At 48.4% G+C, this 21088-nt stretch overlaps 13 protein-coding genes across 13 annotated transcripts; 6 read left to right on the top strand and 7 right to left on the bottom strand.

The window, feature by feature from the left end:
- Window positions 1-244: 244 nt before the first annotated feature.
- TbgDal_IX6730 (T-complex protein 1, eta subunit, putative) lies at window positions 245-1951 on the bottom strand (the record flags this gene model as incomplete). Its single annotated transcript, XM_011778561.1, has 1 exon — window positions 245-1951. The coding sequence occupies one exon, from the start codon at window positions 1949-1951 to the stop codon at window positions 245-247; it is 1707 nt and encodes a 568-aa protein (XP_011776863.1).
- Window positions 1952-2298: 347 nt separating this feature from the next.
- TbgDal_IX6720 (nucleoside diphosphate kinase, putative) lies at window positions 2299-3303 on the bottom strand (the record flags this gene model as incomplete). The annotated part of the gene is made up of 1 exon (XM_011778560.1): window positions 2299-3303. One exon carries the CDS (start codon window positions 3301-3303, stop codon window positions 2299-2301), a length of 1005 nt encoding a protein of 334 aa, XP_011776862.1.
- Window positions 3304-3611: 308 nt separating this feature from the next.
- TbgDal_IX6710 (WD40 repeat protein, predicted) lies at window positions 3612-4946 on the bottom strand (the record flags this gene model as incomplete). Its single annotated transcript, XM_011778559.1, has 1 exon — window positions 3612-4946. One exon carries the CDS (start codon window positions 4944-4946, stop codon window positions 3612-3614), a length of 1335 nt encoding a protein of 444 aa, XP_011776861.1.
- A 228-nt stretch (window positions 4947-5174) lies between these two features.
- Window positions 5175-5600, bottom strand: TbgDal_IX6700 (EF hand containing protein; the record flags this gene model as incomplete). Its single annotated transcript, XM_011778558.1, has 1 exon — window positions 5175-5600. One exon carries the CDS (start codon window positions 5598-5600, stop codon window positions 5175-5177), a length of 426 nt encoding a protein of 141 aa, XP_011776860.1.
- Window positions 5601-5867: 267 nt separating this feature from the next.
- On the bottom strand, window positions 5868-6938 carry TbgDal_IX6690 (hypothetical protein, conserved; the record flags this gene model as incomplete). The annotated part of the gene is made up of 1 exon (XM_011778557.1): window positions 5868-6938. The coding sequence occupies one exon, from the start codon at window positions 6936-6938 to the stop codon at window positions 5868-5870; it is 1071 nt and encodes a 356-aa protein (XP_011776859.1).
- A 1327-nt stretch (window positions 6939-8265) lies between these two features.
- TbgDal_IX6680 (hypothetical protein, unlikely) lies at window positions 8266-8568 on the top strand (the record flags this gene model as incomplete). The annotated part of the gene is made up of 1 exon (XM_011778556.1): window positions 8266-8568. The coding sequence occupies one exon, from the start codon at window positions 8266-8268 to the stop codon at window positions 8566-8568; it is 303 nt and encodes a 100-aa protein (XP_011776858.1).
- A 462-nt stretch (window positions 8569-9030) lies between these two features.
- Window positions 9031-9648, bottom strand: TbgDal_IX6670 (hypothetical protein, conserved; the record flags this gene model as incomplete). Its single annotated transcript, XM_011778555.1, has 1 exon — window positions 9031-9648. The coding sequence occupies one exon, from the start codon at window positions 9646-9648 to the stop codon at window positions 9031-9033; it is 618 nt and encodes a 205-aa protein (XP_011776857.1).
- A 688-nt stretch (window positions 9649-10336) lies between these two features.
- Window positions 10337-10687, top strand: TbgDal_IX6660 (conserved hypothetical protein, unlikely; the record flags this gene model as incomplete). Its single annotated transcript, XM_011778554.1, has 1 exon — window positions 10337-10687. The coding sequence occupies one exon, from the start codon at window positions 10337-10339 to the stop codon at window positions 10685-10687; it is 351 nt and encodes a 116-aa protein (XP_011776856.1).
- A 694-nt stretch (window positions 10688-11381) lies between these two features.
- TbgDal_IX6650 (conserved hypothetical protein, unlikely) lies at window positions 11382-11762 on the bottom strand (the record flags this gene model as incomplete). The annotated part of the gene is made up of 1 exon (XM_011778553.1): window positions 11382-11762. The coding sequence occupies one exon, from the start codon at window positions 11760-11762 to the stop codon at window positions 11382-11384; it is 381 nt and encodes a 126-aa protein (XP_011776855.1).
- Window positions 11763-13137: 1375 nt separating this feature from the next.
- On the top strand, window positions 13138-15783 carry TbgDal_IX6640 (hypothetical protein, conserved; the record flags this gene model as incomplete). Its single annotated transcript, XM_011778552.1, has 1 exon — window positions 13138-15783. One exon carries the CDS (start codon window positions 13138-13140, stop codon window positions 15781-15783), a length of 2646 nt encoding a protein of 881 aa, XP_011776854.1.
- Window positions 15784-16086: 303 nt separating this feature from the next.
- On the top strand, window positions 16087-17517 carry TbgDal_IX6630 (hypothetical protein, conserved; the record flags this gene model as incomplete). The annotated part of the gene is made up of 1 exon (XM_011778551.1): window positions 16087-17517. One exon carries the CDS (start codon window positions 16087-16089, stop codon window positions 17515-17517), a length of 1431 nt encoding a protein of 476 aa, XP_011776853.1.
- A 319-nt stretch (window positions 17518-17836) lies between these two features.
- TbgDal_IX6620 (unc-50 related protein homolog) lies at window positions 17837-18574 on the top strand (the record flags this gene model as incomplete). The annotated part of the gene is made up of 1 exon (XM_011778550.1): window positions 17837-18574. The coding sequence occupies one exon, from the start codon at window positions 17837-17839 to the stop codon at window positions 18572-18574; it is 738 nt and encodes a 245-aa protein (XP_011776852.1).
- Window positions 18575-18972: 398 nt separating this feature from the next.
- Window positions 18973-20781, top strand: TbgDal_IX6610 (hypothetical protein, conserved; the record flags this gene model as incomplete). Its single annotated transcript, XM_011778549.1, has 1 exon — window positions 18973-20781. One exon carries the CDS (start codon window positions 18973-18975, stop codon window positions 20779-20781), a length of 1809 nt encoding a protein of 602 aa, XP_011776851.1.
- Window positions 20782-21088: the final 307 nt, after the last annotated feature.

Genomic DNA, 21088 nt, shown 5'->3' with positions numbered 1-21088 from the left:
TGCAAACAGCCATGCACCAAATCAGTAAAAAAGATTTTAATTGCACACAATTTCGTGTTAGAAAATTTTTTAGAGAGATCTATATCTTTCTCGGTCCTTGTTTCTCCTTCTTAATTTCGCTTGTACACGAGTCCTCTCGTTCACTACCCTTTCCTCTTTCGTTTCATTCCCTTTTGATCACTTAATTGTCCTTAAAATGGTTGAGCAGCCACAACACGAGTAAATTCCCGCCACGAACTCTCCGTCAGCGGCCGGCACGACCCTTCATCCTCGTTACGCCCGGAGCCCCTTTGAATAATCCGCCCATGCCAGCCTTACTGACCGGCATGGCACCACCACCCCGACCTGCGGCAGCCTGCTTTTTCCCTGCTTCTGACTCTGGGTTTGTAACGGTTTCATCAACAGAGAGAACGAGGCAGGCGGCCTCTGTGGCACTTTGAATGGCATTTCGCTTCACTAGTGTTGGCTCCCAGACAAAGCGCTCAAATGTGTCACACACACCACCATGGAGGATATCAACACCATACCACTTGCCGCTTTGATCAGACGCGTGATGCTTCTGACGGAGCTTGTTGAGGCTGTCAGTGCTGTCATGTCCAGCGTTTTCCGCCAGCTGCCGTGGAATGACTTCAAGAGCACGCGCAAAACCACTGATTACCATCTGCCCCTTCCCACGGATGGTGCGCGAATATTCGCGAAGAACCTTACTGAGCTCCATTTCCACTGCGCCACCACCACCCACAACGGACCCAGTCCTGTATGCCCGTTTCACGATGCATATCGCGTCGTGAAGGGAGCGGTCAGCCTCATCAATGAACTGTTGAGCCCCACCCCGAAGGATAATTGTTACGGTCTTCGAGTTCCGGCATCCTGTGAAGAAGTTGTACCGCTCCGGCCCAACCTGCCGCTCCTCAAAGAGTGCGCAGCTTCCCAAAACATCCTCAGTGATGTTGCTTACAGTAGACTGAACAACACCACCCGTCGCCAAAGCCACACGAGCCATGTCATCAGCGGCGACACGGCCCGCGCAAAAGATGTCACGGTCGGCAAAGTATTGGGTTGCTATATCACCGATGGGAAGTCGAGATAGCACAATCTTGGCGCCACTTCTAACGCACTTCTCCATCTTGTCGAATATAATCTTCCACTCAGCGTCCACGATTGACTGATATTGTTTGGGGTCCTTCACTCGAACTTCAGCGTTGTCTTTCTCCGCCTTCAGCTCTAGTTCGACATGCAAGAGCAATACTTTCGGACACTGAAATTTCTTAGGTTGTTGCTCAAATCCAGCATAAGAGAAGGTTTTTTTGAACGCGACACCGTCAACGAGAATACTTTCCCCCATACTGCCTCCAGGTACCTTCTTTATGCCGATCATATCGAGGTTTAAGTCGTTGTCGAGACTCAACACAGCATCGGTTGCCATCTTGGCAAAGAAATAACGCTCTGTATTGATGAGTTTGGAGTTCAGTGCAGTCTCTGCACACCGCACAAGATTTCGGTGACCTTCCTCTGCGTTGGGATCGAACGGAACACATAGCTTTTGAAGCGCCTCCATTACGACGGACAATGCATTACGAAACGCTTTGATGATCACTTGTGGTGCGATTCCATCTTCCACGCAGTTTTTTGCCTCCTTCAAAAGTTCACCAGCGAGTACAACGACCGAAGTTGTCCCATCACCGACTTCATGGTCCTGCGAAATGGCAATATCCACAAGGCATTTGGCTGCTGGGTGGACAACTTCCAACAAGTTCATGATCGTTGCGCCATCATTGGAAATATTAACCTCACGGCCGTTGTGAATCAGTTTGTCCATCCCACAGGGACCAAGTGTCGTTTTAACCGTGTCAACAACGTTCATGCATGCGTTAATATTACTGATCAGTTGGGGTTTACCTTGAGAGGCATCGGTACCCTCGCGGAGTAAAATTAATTGTGGCTGAATCATCCTCCTGAGTGCCCGTAAAAGGTATTTACTGTAAAGGCTTTATGGGCCCCTATGCTGTTATTACTTCCTTGCAATTATTCTCTTCGTTAACGAGGGAAAGAATAAATAAAAGAGCGAAAGGATCTCTACTACATGGTGAACCCATCTGGTAGGCCACGAAGACCCCAAAGGACCCGTTATATCATTCCATTTCAACGTTTGTTCCCCACGCAAGCTCTGCGTGCCACAATTGTGCTACATCAACACGTCAAAAAGACACTTACATGCACAGTTTCAGACTCTTGACAAGGTTTGGTATGATAACATTGAACGACAAAACATCTAACAAGGGGAGGGAAAATGTCAAACTAAGCGTTCTGCAGAAGCGAGAAAAAGAATTCAGACTCTAGGGGCGCATCTTCTTCTAAGTCAGTACAATGCACCCCATTTCGAGTGCGGTCAACACCGTACTTTGATCGAATAGTGTGAGGGAAAAGTACGTGGCAAACGTCTGGGTCATGCGGCCCGCAAATCGCCCGGAGTGCCGAAACAGAATTTTCAGCGCAAACCTGCACTGCCCAACACGGGCCGCTTGACATCTGCTCCACAAGTCTCTGATATTCAGGAACAACGCCGTTGTATACCTCCAGAAAGTCCTCCGCATCGGCGACAGTTAAGCTATACATCCCCAAAGCTGTAATGTGAAACCCTTCATCAATTAAACGTTGTATGATCGCCCCTTGGTAACCGCTCATTATAGCGTGAGGTTTGATCACACAAACAGAGCAATTTTTCATCACGGCAGTCGTTCCCCCAGGTCCGAAAGCGGCACCGCGAACACTGTTGACATCTGATGGTTCCGCTACAACTACAGTCATGTTAGGAAACTCTGTACTTAATCCTCCAACTTTCTCTATGGCGTTTGATCCCTTAAACAGAATCGCCACACAACGTCTAGAAACCCCGAGGTCACAACACAAACTATCCGGTAAATCAACCAATCGGATGTTTGTTATTCTCAGCTCCCAAGTATGCATTCTATCAATAATGGAACCCATATGACGCAGTCCTCCCTCTTGGATAAAAACAACAAACTCGGCTTCTGATCCTGAAAAGTGGCGACGCGTTACCTCATCGCCATAGTCCACAAGCTTCAATGAACGTGAAAAAACACCAACAGTTGCTCCAATAAACAACTCCCTTGGAGTGAGTGACGGATAGGCGCATCGCTTGAGAAAAACACGTTTTGTCTTGAGGTCGTGCATTTCTATTGTCGAATCCTCCGCAAAGTACAACAAAAGATACTGCCTCACAAGGTTTGCCTGTGGGTCGCAATAGTCGACCTTAAAGGCGTACCGCTCTAGAGCTGTCATCCCTTATACAAGACGAAAATGCGCTTACCGTGCTTTGGTGGATCTTAAAGTTCGTAAAAAAAAACAAGGTGAACGAATACAGGGATAATTCAGCTAGGTAGGAAGAGCAAACACGTAACAGCAAATGTCAGGTAGGTGTAATGGTTAATGAAGTTATCGACTAAACCGCGTTTCCATTGGTTATTTAACTCAGAATGGGGCTTACATTTTTTTTTCCGCTTATACACAAACCTATAGTTACTTCTTTCATACGTACTAACATATCGCAACATTTTAACAGGCAACTGACGCGCTTACGGACGAGATCCCTACTTCAGATACTGATAAACCTTGCGCTTTGCCAAAGGCTTTATGTCATCAGACTTTCTTCGTGATGCCTCCTTCACCATTTCTCTCTTCTCAGCCTTCTTACTACGCCTCTGGGCACTGCGGATGGCTTTAGGTGTATTCCGTTGGTTAGTAATCCTTCTCACTTCTACAAACCCAGAATATTTATCCTTTAATGAACGCATATAGTTAAACGTGTTCTTCTCCGGTCCTCGCAAAGGTCGGATGGGCTTGCTTGCGTCTGCCTTCCAAATGCGAAGGATAGCATCCTCGCTTCCACTGTATAAATATCTGCTATCCGGGGACCATTTAACCGAAAATACTTTCGCCATGCGCTTCGTGTGAAACATTTCAATAGAGTTCGATTTGGTTGTCTGGTGAATATCCCAAATACGAAGCGTAAAATCAAGTGATCCCGCTGCGAACTTTTTCCCTGTGGGACAGAAGTCAACAGACGTCACACCGGCAATGTGCCCCTGGAAAACATTCTTTGGGCGTCCCGGTATCCTCATATCAAATAGGTAACAATTCCGGTCGTCACTTCCTGTGACGAAAGTGTTCGGATCCATCGGGTTCCATGCTAAACTCGTGCAACACATCTCCAAAACAACCTTGGAGTGGGCCGCCTGGGTTCTGATGTCATATATAAACACACCTCGATCGGACATACAACATGCAACCAGATTCGTCTCTACTTTATTAATGCGACAGCACGAAACCGTGTCATCCCCCCACGAAAACCGTTGAAGAGGTTGTGTTCTGTTGACGTCCCATACATGCACCACATCGGACGATGTGACAAACTGTGATTTCTGGTAGTGATGATCAATTGAAGAAAACGGAAACTCCCCAAGGTACTCCGCCAGGGGTTCTACTTTGGAGCTATCCGAAGAAAAATCAAGGTCCCACATCTTAACCACCTTGTCCCGGGAAGCGCTAAAACATGCCACCCCATCAGGAGATATCACAAGTCCGTCGATTGAGTGTCGGTGGGCATCCACAATCACTTTGGGTCTCTTCGTGAAAGCATCCCAAACAATCATACCGCCGTCGACAGACCCGCTAACGACAGTAGACAAATTGGTAAAATCCACAGCAATCGACTGAATTGTATCCTGGTGGCCGCTAAGAGCACCGAAAAATGGTTTCGCAAACATACGATCGAGTTTTGCTGCCCTGATTGCACGCGTGAACTCCACCTGCTTCGCCATGGGATTGTATTTGCTGTCAAAATTACGATTTACCCTCGGAACTTCACCGTTCCGATCCTTGGTCCACTCCAAATCAGAGCGGCTGATAACGTTCACCTTTACCATTACCCTTTCCTGGCACCAAAAGAAGTAGCAGAACAAACAGAAGCGTCATTTTCTATACGGGGAAAACATGTGAGGTGGTACCAAAACGAACATAAACAACACGATTCTTAATTCTTTATAACCAAACATATTCACAGAGTTGTCTACGGATTTCCCCCCCCCCCCAAAACGAAGGGGGCGGGTGTTCATATGGAGAGGACTACATAGCGTTGTGCACCTTCGAGTTAACTACGCACTCTCATGCTCTGTAAAGGGTGCAAGCATTTTTTCCACAAATTTTTCGTAGGGTATTACCCCGTTGGCGTCGAAACCCTGAATCAAGTCGCAAAATTCTTCCTCCGTGTATTTCTCGCCCATAGTTGTCATGATGTGGCGGAACTCAGCCACCGAAACTGTTCCATTGTGGTCCTTGTCAAAAACGCGAAATGCTTCCTTCACAGCTTCCACTGTATCCGTCTTATCGTAATGTTCAGTTACAAGAGACTCATATCCTGCCATGTCGATATCAACGGCGGTCGCCATGATTTCTTTTAACTTCTCCTCACTTGGGTTCATGCCGGCAGCCCGAAGAGCAGTTGGAATGGAAGCCTTTGGGATTTTCCCATCCCTTTGAAGGAGCTCAAAGGCTTCCTTCATTATAGATGCTCGTGACATTTTGTGACTTAAAGGAGGATTTCCAACAACCGACGATCCTGACAGAATGAGAATCAGAAAGAAAATAGCGATGAAGGAATGTTAGAAATAGCGCAAAAGAAAAAGTGAAGAAAAATAGAGCCCCATGACGATCAGAAGGAAGTTTAACATCGCATAAATTCACCCACGATATTAGCATACCAATGCCTCCGCCTATCTTACAAGTGATATGACACTCGGGAGACGGCATGCTAGTTATCTCTGTAAAACAAACGCCCACAAAATCAGTTACAGAATCTCCACATCCCCAACGATAACAATAGCCAGTGTGAACCAAAGCCACCACATATTGATCGTGAACAGTATGAACGCCTCCACTTTTTGGAATCTGGCATGTGCCCCCCACCAGTTATAGGCGGCAAAATTCGCGGGGATTTGCACTTCCTTTCTCTCTGGATTCAGTAAGTACGGGCGCCCGGGGGGCATAATGCGCACACGCTGATCCTTGAGAAACCAACGGTAAAGCAAGGCGGACTTCATCATTCCCTCAACGAACTGCTGAACATCGTCTGGGGTCACATAATCGGGATCCGCACACCTGTTGGGGTCGTCCCACGCAGTTGTATCATGCTTATTGTACCTTATTTCCGCACCGACGCGAAGCTTCAGTTTCGGAATGTCTTTGGCAATTTGATTCTGTTGCTCTTCCATACGCACCTGTAGGGCTTGAAGTCTTGGAGCAACAGTTTGCAAAAACACCAAGACCTCTTGTATAGAAGTTGTATCGACAACCCTCGCCTCGCCGGCAGTCCAATCTACCTCGAAGGGGCTTCGCATACTCCTTACCTTGCTTGGCTTATAACGTTCGACTGTGGCCGGAGTCCTTTCGCTGAGAACCCAGTTTGTCAGCGTTCCCGACTCAAAGCGCTGCTCCCGAGGAGGGAAGCGAACAAAATCGGCGCAAGAGGAATCCTTCGCCACGTGGATTGCCAAAAACGAGAACGCAGGTACACTTTTAATTAGGTCGTCATTGTCGAGAAGCCGTCTCGCAAAGCCGTTATAATCTGCTTCCTCATCCCATGTTATCCTTTTCCACTTCATTCTTTTCGCCAGTTCTTCCGACTCATAAAACTGATTGACAGCACGCGAACCAGATGAAAGCTCTTCTTTTTTGCCTTCTTGTTTATCGGCCTGCTCTTTGCCCCTCAGTTCCTTTAGAGTATCCCTGAAATCCTTGAAGTAGCCAACAAAGCCCTTTTCCACTGCACGCCATTCCTTCCGAAGTGTTTGCAAAGATGCTTTATTCGCTAGAAAGAACTCGATGATGTCCGGTTGAAAAGCAGCCAAACGCGACGCCATGAGATAACGGCGGTCGAGCCCCTGCTTAAAACACTTTACACTAGATCAAGGAAACAATGAAAAAACAGAATTTTGAAGTGGTAAAATATGAACTGTGAAGCAAAAGGGATGGAAAGGCGCTACCTGCGAACGTGCCCTGTACCAAAATGTTCACATCCTGATTTCAACACATAAGTGCACAGTCAGAACCCCTTTAAAACGTCGAAAGGTGCATTGCCGACGCATCAGATGCCAAATAGACTCAGTGCCGTGCATATGCAACCCACCGAGGTGCATCTAGCACCCATGCCCGCGATGCACACAGTAAATTTTGCAAAGTAAAGGCTACATGGTCACAGTGCCGCCCCACATGAAACGTAACACCGAGGCCTGCGGTATGAGCAGCACCTTCGTCTTAACCCCGCCTTCGAAATCGTTAAAGGCAAAGCATCCACGACATCGGCGAGGGAACCAAAGGCGTGACCCGCCACTGAACTCCAGCGAGGAGGAGAGGAGGCACCCCCGACTACGCTGCGGGCAGCACCAATAGGCCCCGCCAACGGCCGGCTCGTCAGGTGGCGACGCACTGTCCACAGCGAAAATTCTCTACGGGGTGCGGCGACCTGCCGCTCCCCGCACAAGGTGCTCGGGCGTGCCGGAAAAGGTAGAAAAGTTACTTCCGGTTGTCAAGCGCGGACCGTTCCGGTCCACTTCAGCGTGAGTGGTGACGGCGGTGAACGAGTCGGTCGGAGTGCAGTGGGACCGGAAGCCCGAGGGGGGCAACGAGATTAGGATCGATTGGAGGAGTAACCACAGCACCCCACGTTCACCCTCGACGTTCACCTCACTGCCACACCAGCCTACCTCTACAGGAGTCTGAATGGAAGCACAGAGAGGTCGAAAACCTCGAGGAAGTGTGCGGTCCGGCAGCCACCCCACTGCGTCTTGGGCTCCCGTGTTTCCGGGGAGTCCTGGAAGCAGGACAACGGTGGACCGACATGTTGGTGAAGGAATGGGAACCGCCAAAGCCCGAAGTGCAACAAGGATGTGGTGGTGCCATGATGGGGCGTTGGACGCAAACCGGACAGCCAAACACTGCCGAATACCGTCTAAAGCCGCCGCCCCAGCCCCGAGACGGAGATAGCAACGCTGGACCTGGGTTCGAGAAAGTTACTTCTGCTGAAGAGAGCGAAACCTCGACGATGAAAAAAAAAGCCGATACCCGACATAGAGAAACAGCCTTATAAAACAGCCAGAGTTTCAGTCAGGCGAAAAATACCTTTGCGTAGTACTGGCGAAACGGTTCTCCGTAGAGGGTAGGGGTTGGTTTTGTTGGTATGGTGAAGAAATGTACCGACCGCAACCCACGTCATCGGAAAGCCCCTGGAGGGTAACAAAAAGGATGGCCTTAGCCGTTTTAGCATATGGACCATACGTGTTAGAGTCGTTGCCCCAAGGGGCAACTACGACTCCCAACTGTCAAACGCGGAGAGGAGTAGCGTCGACTATGCAGCATCCGTTTACAACTCATAACCACTGTCATGTGCAGGTCTGGTGGTGGGCGGCCGTCCGCTGGCGCAGCCACGGTCAACCGAAACTCGTGCAGAGACGCATCAAGCGCGGTGGACAAAGCACCCCGACGCACCACTGATCAGGGTGCCGACTTCCAGGGATGAAACTACCGAGGCGTTTCAGCCGGTTGAACGCATAACTGAGGTGTGGACGTTTCTAAGCAGGTCCATAGCAGTCAAAAAAAAATCTCACTGCAAACAGTTGAAGAAACCAAGGGATAACAGTCCGCTATGTTTGCTGAAGCCGTTTATCCTCTCCCCTGGCCATAGGACGGAAAACCGCCGAGAAAGAGGAAGCATGGCACCACGATAGTGCACAGAGTAAGGACCAAGCCTGACATCAGCACGCCGCCATCTTTTCCCGTAACGCAAGCCTGCACGCTTAGCATGGTGACAGTATGCGTGTCTTTGAGATGGTTCCGAGTGCTTGCAAAGAGAAATCACAGAGACGCCCGGCAGGATTCCGCCCACACTATTCCAAATCAGATGGGTAGCTCAACTCCTGGGAATTCAAAGCGAAGAAAAAACCTTAGTTTCCGTCGTCATAACTTTCGCAGACCATACTCGCACGCTTCCACCCAGCGGACTGTGACAGTATTGTGCGACCCGTTGGAAGCTTTCCACGCAACAAGGCGGTGAGAGTCGGAGTTGACAGCACCACGTTGGAAAGTGTCACAGCAGCATGTGATATGCCTCAATATTTGATGTTGAACCGTGTTTTGCTCGCTTTTGACAACTGCGTGGTTACAAAAGCTACGGAGCAAACCACCCGGTATCAGAAACTGTTTCTTCAGGGTCGATATAACGATTGTGCGTTTGAATGCTGATATCATGGAGTGAAAAAGGCGGTCTCTAGGAATGATTTTGCTGTTCTGCATACCGGGAGTAGGGCTACTATGGAGGGACCTGTGCCAGGAAGAGGGAACACACATTGTTTGGTGCAGCGGCACTAACCCCGTAGACCCCAGTGGTGCTTGGGGAAAAAAAGAAGAGAATGAAAAACCGAATCTGCAGGGTTTTACACTAAAAAAAAAAATATATCGATGGATCCGCAATGTGTATGCAAAGGGCGTCTTCAGCAACAACAGAAATGCTGGTGAAGTTAAAAACGGTTTTCTTACTGGAGTGAAGCCATGGAAGAAAAGTGAAGGACACTTCATATCGAAGCACCATGGTCATGGGTGTGCCGCAGAATTCACTCCTGTCTTTTATTTGTTTCAGAGAGAAACCAAACACCTCCCGGGAGACCATAATCTCAGGCAGTAAGTACCGTAGTGCACGTTCCATTGAGCGTGAACGGGGGCGATGTGCTGAAAGAGGCAGGATCACCCGTTGTTGAAGGAGGTTTGAAAGAGCGTAATGGAATACTAAATTATATTGGTGGCCGGAACCGCAGAACGCAGCAGGACCACCGGAAAACTTTACCACGTGGTCAATCTGCTCATATGGAGTTGGGCGCTGCAGAGGGTTGGTAAAGCAGCTTCTAGGGGTCAAATTTTCTCCGTTGGGGCAAAAGCACCGCTACTAGTTGAAAGATTGCGAAAGCAGGCTTCCCCCGGGTAAAATAAAGGAGGGCGTGCCGGAAGGAGAAAATGAGGTTTAAACGATAATGAGGGTTAGAAGGCGTCCCACAGCGCGCCATCAGATCCACGCCGTTGACTCAACCACGTTGGTCATGACTATTTGGGCTGGGGCCATCATATTTGACGAGGATGAGGAACGGACCTGGTCATTTAAAGGGGCTCGCAGGCTAGGGTGCGGTTAACAAGGAGAGAACGTCGCGACGGAAGTGACGTTCGGAGAACCTCCGAAAAAAAAAGGTGGGGAGCAAGAGAGGAAGTTGGGTTTATGACGTTCGTTGACTCCGTGTCCCTCATTCCAAGCCTCTGGTGCAGCGCCGGTGTGCGCATAATTTGCCACGTACACCGCACAAGTTGCCAGGAGCAATTCATCAACAGACCTGCGTGCACGTCGGCACGGCTTGTTTCCGGTCACTTCGAGATTGAGCTCAATGAAATGACCGGAAAGGGGGACTCTCCGCCGCGAACCTGTCGCACACGCGGTGCCGACAGCGTGACGCAGCTGCTCCGGCACAAGGGGGACGGGGAAGTGGCGGTGGCGGATATGTCTGCTTTGACGGGGGGAAGGGCCCACTGCGCGCTGAGGAAAAGCCTTCGAACACACACGTCCTGCGCTTAAGTGGAAGGGGGTGACAACTTTGGAAGAGAGGTTTGCCGCTTGGCTCCGCAATGGTACGCTGAAATACTTTGGGTGAAGTCAACGGGTACCGGTGGGAGCGCTGAGGGAACTTAATGGAGATGGTGCGCTGCAAAAAGGGGGTCGAGAAAAACCTCATTTATATCCGTGCTGAAGGGACTTCCAGGGCAACACATACAGCTTCCTGTGGATGGTCAAAGGTGCCCAGTGATGCATTAGCGCGCAACGTGATACTGCCCTGCAAAATGGGCGGCAGTGGGCTACGTGGTGAAGAGGCCCAGGGGAGACCAAATGGAGGCAATTAATTAAGCTAGAAAAATGCCTCAGAGTGGATTATGCACGTCGGGAGCTTGTCGGTACCCCGTCCGCAGAGTCCCGTTTCAGAGGTCCAGTGATCCAGGCGATACCTGAACAGTTAAGGGAGAAGTCGGATACGGGGATTCGTCAAGACGTGGAGAAGAGGGAGGTACGAAGGATGGCCTGCTGGGAAGGATGTGGGATGTAGAATCTGGTCCCCCGGGATCCAAACGCATACCCCGGATTAGTGATGACAGGGAAGTTGAAACCGCAAAGAAAAAGCGACGATGAATCATCCGAAGTGATAGCGCATGTGTATGGCTTTTTTTTTTTGGGGGGGGGGTTAGGGAGGATGACCACGAAACAAGGGCCTGAGGCTCTAACCCAAATGTTCTTCTTTGTGAGAGGTCATTTCTGAGCCAAGTGTGGCAGTCAGAGCAGGAACAGGGGCGTGCTTGCGAGACAATGATGCAAGGTATTCCGGAGGGCACTCATGTAGTGTCGGTGTGGCGTTTTGACCGCTCGAATGGGTGTAACCCGGTTCGATATGTGGGAAGGTGTGTGGCGAGTGTCTGCCAGAAGGGTGTGCCAGAGACAAGTGCCCAGAGCAGGGTCCCGGGATAATATCGAGCACTGTAGATGACCACCGACGCTGAAGCACTGCGTCTTCAGCTGTAAAAAAGAAAAAAAAGTAGGGTGCAGTGGTGACGTAGCGGTCGGAGATTTGGATGCCTATGCGGCGCTGACCTAGGTTTCCCATACTCCGGGAAAGACAACGTTCAGTTTTAGATTGTTGCCGTACGATGGGGAAGATGTGGAAAATGGGAGTGCCAGTGTAAAGAATACTGAATGCCTACGGGGCCACCGTGGAACGACTGGGGTAAAAGGTAATTCCCGCCTCGTTGCAAGATCCTCTCGCACAACTGAAAAGCCGTGCCGTTGCCATGCTGTCGATAACATGAGCACCTCGCCGCATAATAGCGAGGGGTTTACAGAGCTCAGGTACCCAAGTACATGTACTATATACAAATGAAAGTTGTCCTCGACAGAACAGAAGCGTGAACGAACGGTTCAGATAGGGACTGGAGTCGTCGGGGCGGGTGAAGAGAAGCAGCATGCGCGAAGAAAATACAGATACCTTTCGTATTGTTGATACTTTCGACGTCGTTGCTCACAAGAAAAATGATAAGGATGATTTTAAATGATTTTTTTTTTTGCTAACCACGCAAAGGTGCCGGCAACAGTTGCCGCCCAAACGGGTCGTAAGGTTATAGGCAGAGGTTGGGGGATCTCAGGCACCGAATACTCAGGGGTGTGTGGGAAGTCAGGTGGTAGTTCTTTAATTGTCAAGATATTTAGTTTTAGGGAAGAGGGTGTATAGACCTACTATGGGGGGTTGTGTGGAGTAGTCCGGGAGAGCACTTGGACCGACTGCAGATGCCGTTGCTGCGGTTAGCTAGGTGCTACTGTCACTTTGCAGATGTTTCAGCTGTCTATATGTGTGTGTGGAAAGGCAGCAAACGTAAACGGACGGTCTTTCAGGTGTCCTTTGAATCTAGAATTATGTTAAATCTAACCTTTTTTTTTGCGTAAGTGGTCCCCAGCCGACACCTGTGTGCGGAGGACGGGGGCCACGCGTTTTTCTTTTTTTCTTTTTTTTTTTGAAAACAAAAGGACATTCACATGTGATATCTTTCCATTTTTGTTCTGGTTTCATATTTTTATTCACCTTGTCGATGGAGTTGTGATCGTTTTATTCCAGTACACGTTCGATAGTGCCTCTGAGGATGGGTTAGTGGTTCAAGTTGCTTTTTTGGTGATTTTCGTTCCTTTTTTCTGTTATGTCTACCATTGTTCCGGAAGACGTGTTGACTGAGGGTCGTATGTGGTCCATAATATCATGCAATTCCAACAATTTTACTGCCGATACTATCTCTCGGTACTTGCAGTTTATTTCGCCGATTTGAGGTGTGAATATGGGAAATGCGGAAAGGAAGTTATGTTATTTCGGATGTAACGCTGATCAAGACCCGCGAAGATTAGTGCCTCCGAGGGGCTTTCCATTCTTTCGAATCACTGTTATAGCTTTTTGCGCTTTTCTTTCGTAATGAAATAGCGCCGAGACTGGTACTCTGATGTTGCACGAGGGTTTAGTTAATGATATAATGAGCTATTATTTTATTGCTGTTAACCCACCGACCCCGTGCTTGGGGGGATCCTCGCTTTTGCATGTCTATTTTAAGAGTCCACTTCTGATTCTTAGTTTCCTAATACGTCTTTTCATTTTTTGTGCTTCTCCCTTTGCTCGTACTGCTGGTTTTAGAGTTGTAGAATTTGTAGCCGTAGTTATATTAAGCATGGGTGTAGATAAGAAAATAAGTTCTCTAGAAGATTTTTTCAAACGTGTTTCTTTTCCACTTCAACCACTTCACTATGAAACGAAACTGGTATTAGACACATTTTTGGACAAAGGTGGGTTTCTCAACATATGCGATATGACGTTTGGTTCCCCTTTCCACGACGGACGTAGAAGTGGAGCTGGTGAATTATCATGGATGGATGTTGCAAACTCAAACCCCAATGGTAAAACAGCGCTCGCACTATTTCGATTCTTGGCTCCTGGGGGCTATTTCTGTTACTTGCTGGAGGCCCTGTCGCTTCCGCAACATGACTTTGCTGTGAAGCTAAAGAAATCTTGGAAGGGAGACGCTGAAACCGAAATAGAAACTGGCTCGTACCTCCGTTATTTTGACTTTCCGTTTTCCACCTTCCATCCGACGTTTCATGAGCTGTTTGAGGAGGCACCCGAAGCCAACTTGTTTGACCTTCCACGTTCCCGCTGCCCCCCATTAATGCTTGTACCGTTCTGGGCACCACCACTCGTGACACGACTGGAACCGAGCAGTAGGCGTGTTTTGACTTCCCTTCGGTGTTCGCCGATTTCTTATTTCATTTTGCGTATGCTACTCTACGGCGTCCGCCGTACAGAGGAATGCTCTAGCGACGTTGTGAGGCTACCTCGAATAAATGCTATGGGAGGAAAAATTAATGTATTTTTCAAGTCGGTTGTTCGTTTATTTAAAGGTTCATCTATTACGGGGTTGCCTTTATACCACCGGTTGTTGACTGCTTACATTCAATATTTTGTATCGTCAACTTGCATTCAGAAACTTAGTTCCAAGCGTTCTTTCGGAGATATTCAGTGGTCGGTATCAGACGTTACGGCTGCGTTGCTTTTATCGGCACCAAGTCATCTCTGGGCGAGGAGTGTAAGTAAGGTAGACCGTGAGAAACATCGACTTTCTTGCAGAGACGTTGCTTCGGCTGCGCTGGTATTCAGACTAGTTCCTTTTTTGACAGAGTGCCTTTTCGCACTTTGTCAGAAAGATCGCGGGAGAATTTATACAAGCTGTTGGGAAGGTGATAATGCAGTGAGAAAAGATTTTTGTGATTCTCATATTACCCCTGCGGTGTGGGATGTGCTTAATCCCCACATTTCGTTTTATCGAAATACTCTAAGTGTCTTGCGTCAAGCACTGATCTCATTTGAGAATTACGATGACTGCAGAAGAGAACACTTTAACAATGCACTTGAGCTGTGGTATGCCGTGGTGAGTCCTACAGGACGTGTGGATGATGTCAGCGAGTCGTACGTTGTTCATCATTATGAAGCTTATAGTTTTATCCTGTTTGACGTCATTCTCATGTTCTTGAGAAGCAGCTTTTTGGAAGCTATCGACGTTACAGGAGCGACGATTTGGTCACGATGTGTTGAAGTATTCACATCCACAGCGGTACAAAACGTGTTTCGTGAAGTGAGTAACGCTACCACTAATGCAAGATGCGGTATCATCGAAACAATCTGTCGCTACTTTACTCTAAATTGGATGGGTGAAGATGGAATAATGCGAATAATGAAACCACACGCCGAGGAAACGCTTCATTTTCTTGCCGAAGTTTATCTGGCTACGGAGGTGCGGCTGGGGGAGGATGGTATAAGCGATGATACAAAGTGTTCACTGCGTTTATCTCTTGATTATCTTGCGAAATCTTTTGACGGAATAATACGTGTGGTTGACGAACGACGCTCCTCTCGCGTGTCCAGATTAACGGCAGCGACGAGCGCTTCCCCACGTCCTTCTGGTGAAGGAGAATATACGGATCGTGTGGGGGACAGTAAGGATCTTTATTTTCGTGGTGCTCGGCTGTCGTGCAATTTTTCGGGACCTGTAGATGTAAGATTCAATGCTGAAAACGAGGGTATTCCTTTCTATGCCCAGTCTTCTAATGTTGGTTTCAGTGACGAATTTCCACGTTTGGTCACTTTAACGGAGTGGATGGAGACAGCCCTCGTTTTTGTTTTTGAGTTATACTACAAGTCATGGATCCCACAATGCAGCAACGGACACAAGCTCTGGCTTCTCTCATCAGACAAACATTGTTGTGTGAACCATCCTCAACAGTCAGCAATTTGGGAATGTTTCCTTTGTGAAGAGGTTTACGGTTCGTGTTGCCGCAGTAAACCCCGTTGTCCCAGAGGGGGTTCGCTCACCAGGACAGAAATCAGTCAATCTATTTCTTTTCCTTATTGTAACCAGTGTTTCGTGATGTTCAAACTAGGCTCGGTCGCATACAATAAGCCTCAATCCGATACACTTTTCTGTTCGAACTGCGCATCTCGACCGTTTAAAAGAATAAGCTGCCGTTTTTTTGCATCTCATATTGTAGTGGTGTTGTGTATTATTGTAAGCTTAATGGTGTTTCTATTTTTTGCCATATGAGCATACAAAAATCCGACGTAAAATCGGCAGTCAATATGATAGTGGAGTGAGGTGAGCTCTTGCTCAACAGTTGCGCACACTAGTCAAGGGGACATCGAAATAATACAAGGAGACAATGCTGTGCAGTGTATCTGCCTCGCATTTAGAGGCGATGTAGCTACAGCTTGTTTGCGTTTTTTTTTTTCGAGGATAAGGGTGTGCTGTAAGGAATCTTTTCCTTTTAACGTCGTTGGCGTGTTCATTTGCGATTGCTGTTATCATTAATATCCAAACTATCTTACCTTTTTTACTTCCACCAAGGAGATGAGTTATTTGGTCGAAGAATTGCCTCTTTCCAGAGCGAAAGTCCCCGGTATATGTGCTGGAGGCTGTACTGGTCCAGGAGTTGGTCCTGGGTCGTATGACATAAACGTCAGCTATCAACGTAGTTGCCGTGGTATGGCGCCGTTTGGCAGCACTAGCAAACGGTTTGGAGCAGAAGCTGCTGCTGCTATACCTGGTGTTGGTACCTACAACATCACACCAGCCGATTTGCAGAAGGGTTGTATATCAACGGTTCCTTTTAATTCCAAGGTAGAACGGTTTGCCGGTTATGGGGCCATTGACTTCCCCGGGCCTGGTGCGTACACGGTTGATGGACACCCGACCAAGCGTCGGTCGCGGTCCCATCCGATCAGATTTTCTCGTCAACCAGATACAACGGGACACATTGCCCCAGGGCCCGGTTATTATGATCCGAACTGCAAGCACCGTCGCTCGAAGTCGGGAACGTTATGTTTCGATGAGTATAGCGGCCGTAAGCCACTCGAAACAAACAAATGTCCCGGCCCCGGACATTACGAATCTGCCGGTTCCTTTACGTCGATCTACAATAGGAAGCCCACCATTTCATTCACTTCCAAAACTGAGCGTTCGCAGAACGGTGGTGGAAGCGGCAACCCGGGCCCAGGAGCCTACAATTTGCCCAGTGTTTTTCGGAGTAAAGAGCAATACAGGGCAGCAAATCCAGAGACTTTAATTGCTTTTGGAACCAAATCAGCTCGGGATGGCCCCTATGGGCCAAACCCATATCCTGGTCCGGGAGCGTACACGGGTGAAATTGCCCCGCGACGGCCTCATGTGCATAGCGAGGAAGGGAGGTGTAAACCATTCATCTCGGTATCCGAGAGGATAAAATACCCGGCGCGGTCGAACATTGGGCCCGGATCATACGACGCCCAGATTCCGAGGAAGGGGCCAAAATACCAGTTGGCTTCAGTTCCATTTTGGTCTAACGTCGCCCGTTTTCCAACACCAAAACCGGCTGAAGAGAGGGATGACCTTGTACCCCATCGTGAAGCTGAGCGTGTACCTCGCCGCATTCATCCCTTGCGCGTACTAAATGAAGCTGTCTCTGAATTTATCAAGCCAAAAGCTCATCAAGGCACTATGAATTTTCTCGATGATGAACATTACGACTTTATAAAGCCCAAATGTACTAGTGGTGGCTACCTCGGCTCTGCTCCCCGTTTAACTTCTACAGCCACCAGGAGCGATTACCCGGGCCCCGGGCAATATGATGTCTGCCATGACTCCTCGTTTGGTAGAGCGAGCTCTGGACGAAGTAAGTGGGGCTGTGATGGCAGGTTTAAGCGGACTGTTGATAGGTTTCCTGGGCCGGGACATTATTCGTGTGACACCACATTTCTAAAGAAGTCGTTCAACCGCACAATCAACCAGTCCGATAATATGTAGATAAAAGAGCAGGGTACTGCTTCACTTAGAATGTACGTTCACAATTACATAGGAGAATGAAAAGAAGTTTCTCAAGGTGATTAAGGCGGGGTGGTTTACACTCAGCTCCGGTGTTGCGTTTCTTCCCTCATGAAAGTGGTAGAGTAAAAAATTTATGCATTTCTTTGCAGGCATTTTAGCAAGTGAGCCTGTTACAGCGCGCGGGTATCGTAGTCATTTATTATGTACTATCTTTCTTTACTCGGTAGGTGAAAATAGGAAGTGAACCCTTTATAGCTTCGATATAACTGTAGCGTAACCGCCTTTTACCAAGGTATAGATGGCACAAGGAGGATTCACGCTCTCGTCGAGATGGGTGTCCAGGTTGCCCGAGTTTGCTCGACGTGCCTTTCAGTATGATCAGATGGAGTTGGATTCGGCATTGGCCCAGATGTATTCCCTTTGTGTGAAGCCGTCGTTGATTAGTAAAATGAGTAAGGCGCGGAAAATGACTAAGAATCATTATCACAGGGATGATCCTGCCTTTATTGTACTTCAGATATTTTCCTTAGTTCTAACAGTTGCAGCGTATGGTTTGGCGTTGCGAGGAGGTTTGCTCCAAATTCTGTACAACACGCTATATTCTGTGTTGCTCGGTTACTTTGTTGCAGGCGGTGCCATTGCTACGGTAACTTGGCTATTTGCGAATCATTTTCTTGCGGCTTCGAGTCAACCGCATGAATCTGGATGGGAGGTCGACTGGCGTTATTCATTTGATGTTCACTGCAATGGTTATTTTCCTTATTTTATCTGGACGAAAGTCATTCAGTTTGTGCTTCTTCCTATAGTTCTCCACAATTCCTGCTTGCCCCGGGCAATTGGTAACTGTCTGCATACAGTCGGCCTTGTGATGTATGCGTACGTTGTATTTCTGGGTTACTTGGAGCTTCCCATGTTGGCACAGCAGCAGCGGCTAATGTACCCTGTCCCCCTGGTGGTCGTGTTCATGCTATTGGTAACCCTTTTCACGAGCTGGAATGTGTCTTACTGGTCCCTTTGTCAGACATGGTGCAGTTAGTTGTTGGTAGTAGGATACTTTTAAAAACAGGGAGGAAAGAAAGGGACACTGAAACCATACAACGCTGCTCCCAGAGGGGATGTGCTATTCCTTCGTTTGCATATGCACGTTGTCGTTTGGATACAATGGTGTTTGCTACATCCACTACTTTTTTCCCTTTCCTGCGTATCTGTGTGTAAGTGTCTGCGTAATTGCACGTGCTGTTGTTTGCCCCAACCGCTCAACCGTTTAGTATCCGTACTTTGCCAAACATGCATGTGCATGAATATAAGCGTAGTTAAGTGGGTCAAAACACACCCAAAAGGAGAGGAAACAATTACCTGTTTGATCTATCGTGCTGCATAGCGAAGCATAGGTGTGTTACCCCTGTCGAAGGATTCAAAAATAGCGGCAGACGCATGCTTCGACGGGCTTACATCCAGCGCCGATACCCATTTAACAAACGGGGGCCCCGTGAGCACAAATCATGGAAACACCACGTTTTAACGGAGCCCCCGAAGCCGCTGCAGTGGCGTGACCCTAAGGTTTGGACGAGGGATTTAAGTGTAATGAAGTCTTTTGATGCTCCCCAATGGGATCTTTGGCAATCTCGGCCGCGATCCGAGGATATGGATGAGGCGTTGCAGCCGTTCATGGACATGCCAAAATCGCTTAAAGACCGGCGATACGACATCCCCTGGTGGGCAAATCCGTTTGGTGCATGGTATCTTCAGAACATTCTTTCTCTCGAGCTGTTAAAACTAAAGAGCAAAACGAATGCGGAGAAGATAGCAACGTATAGAAGTTATATGCGCTCACTAGCTTCCGGAAAAGATAATACAATGTCTGATGACGACGTTATTCGTAACATCATCAAAGAACGGTGGAAGACGCTTGAGTTCGGTGACCGCAACGCAGGTTATCCCTGTACATTTGGTGATTACATCCAGTTCCTCAACGAATGGTTTAAGTCCCTTGACGAAGAAGGAATGCAGCGTTTACGAGAGCACTTTGACAGGCGAATCCGCCCTTTGTTAGCGGTTATGTCCCCGGTCGACATTCTTTGGCTGGAAGCTTTGACCCAGAATTCACCACACAACAAAGAGCAGTTACAGCGGAAAATAGCGTTCCAAACAAGTTTGGGTACGCCTGAATTCTTTGATATGTCCAAGCGACTTCGTTACGAAATAAATGAGGATTATAAGGTTCGTGATGAGTTGGGCCCAGAACTCTTTGCTCTCTGGAGCAAGGCGCCTGAGAGGTGGCCACCCGAGCGGTTGTCGAAGATGTATGGACTAGATTTTACTCTGGTCCGCAAAATTCTTGTGTGGCACCACTTCAAGGCTTGCTATGACGCCTGCGTGGAACCTGACTGGTCCCTGCCGAAAAGACTCTTCGCGTTGGAGTGGATACGGGACGTCCGTGCGCGTAAGCATGGACTCTTCTATGGGAAAATGCGATTTGCAGAGCAAAAGATTACGTTCTATAGTGATAGGTTCCTCTTTCGGGATCTTGTGAACCGACGCGAGGCGAGTTATGCGAATGTGTGGGAAATGGATGATCCTTACCGTTTTTTGCAAACGGAGCAAGATTACGAAGATTACTGGGGAGACAATTACGACGTGTACCGTCGTATGTTTCCCGAGATGATTGGAAGGACGGGAGAGCCGGTACAACAGTACGGGCAAATGCCTATTTGGGCAGGCCCCCATCGCCAGCACGCCAACAAGTCCGAGCATAACTGGATGTTCGCTGAAATTGGTGTCAACGTGGGCCATGAAGCTTTAAAGAAACTGGAGCTCGATCCGACGAATGAAAAGAGGAGGCGCTTTGTTATTCGGCAGCCTGACGGCACACTTCGGTCGGCAAAAATGTCTGAGATGAGAGCGTGGTACTGGAAGGAGGAGTGGGCGGATTTCCGCTTCTGGGCACCTCAAATGGAATGGGGCATAGAGAATACCCCTTCTCAGGAACAGTATCAGGAACATGTTCCCGACACCACAGACGCGGATTTCCGGAAGCAGCGCCGCATTCAGTCTCGCCCTGTGAAATGGTTTTACGAAAGTCATTACACCCGCACCGGGAGTTTCGCTGGTTTTCAGCCCCTACGCTTCATGCAACGACGAACCGAACGTGAGGTCCGCTGGCCCGATGTAATCAATGCGGCGGTACAGATTCAGAAGCGGAAACCTGCCGCTTACATTTTCAAGGCGATTCCCGAGTTGTGATGCGCTTACCTCAGGTGGTTTCTCAACCGGGTTGTCTTGCTGCTAGTTGAGCACCGGGTGGAGGAGCCTGGTCGGGCCGATTACTTTTTAGTGTATTAGTGATGATTGTCATCGTGATCATCTTCGCTATTTTTGTTTTTATCGTTTTTTGCCGGCTCGCTCCGTGAACAAGCTAACCGACTGCACTTTTTTTTTTTTGCCCCTGGTCTGCTGGTCCCTCTTTGTGTATCGTTTTCGCAACAACGAGGTCGCTGGCGTGGTCGACAAGTGGATTCAGTGCGCTTTTGTCCTTCCCTTTCGTGCAAAC

The sequence above is a fragment of the Trypanosoma brucei genome, chromosome 9 (assembly GCF_000210295.1).
Source record: "Trypanosoma brucei gambiense DAL972 chromosome 9, complete sequence".
In the NCBI taxonomy this organism is placed as follows: Eukaryota; Euglenozoa; class Kinetoplastea; order Trypanosomatida; family Trypanosomatidae; genus Trypanosoma; species Trypanosoma brucei.
The sequence above is the reverse complement of the archived record's forward strand: the minus strand, read 5'-3'. Positions and strand labels throughout refer to the sequence as shown.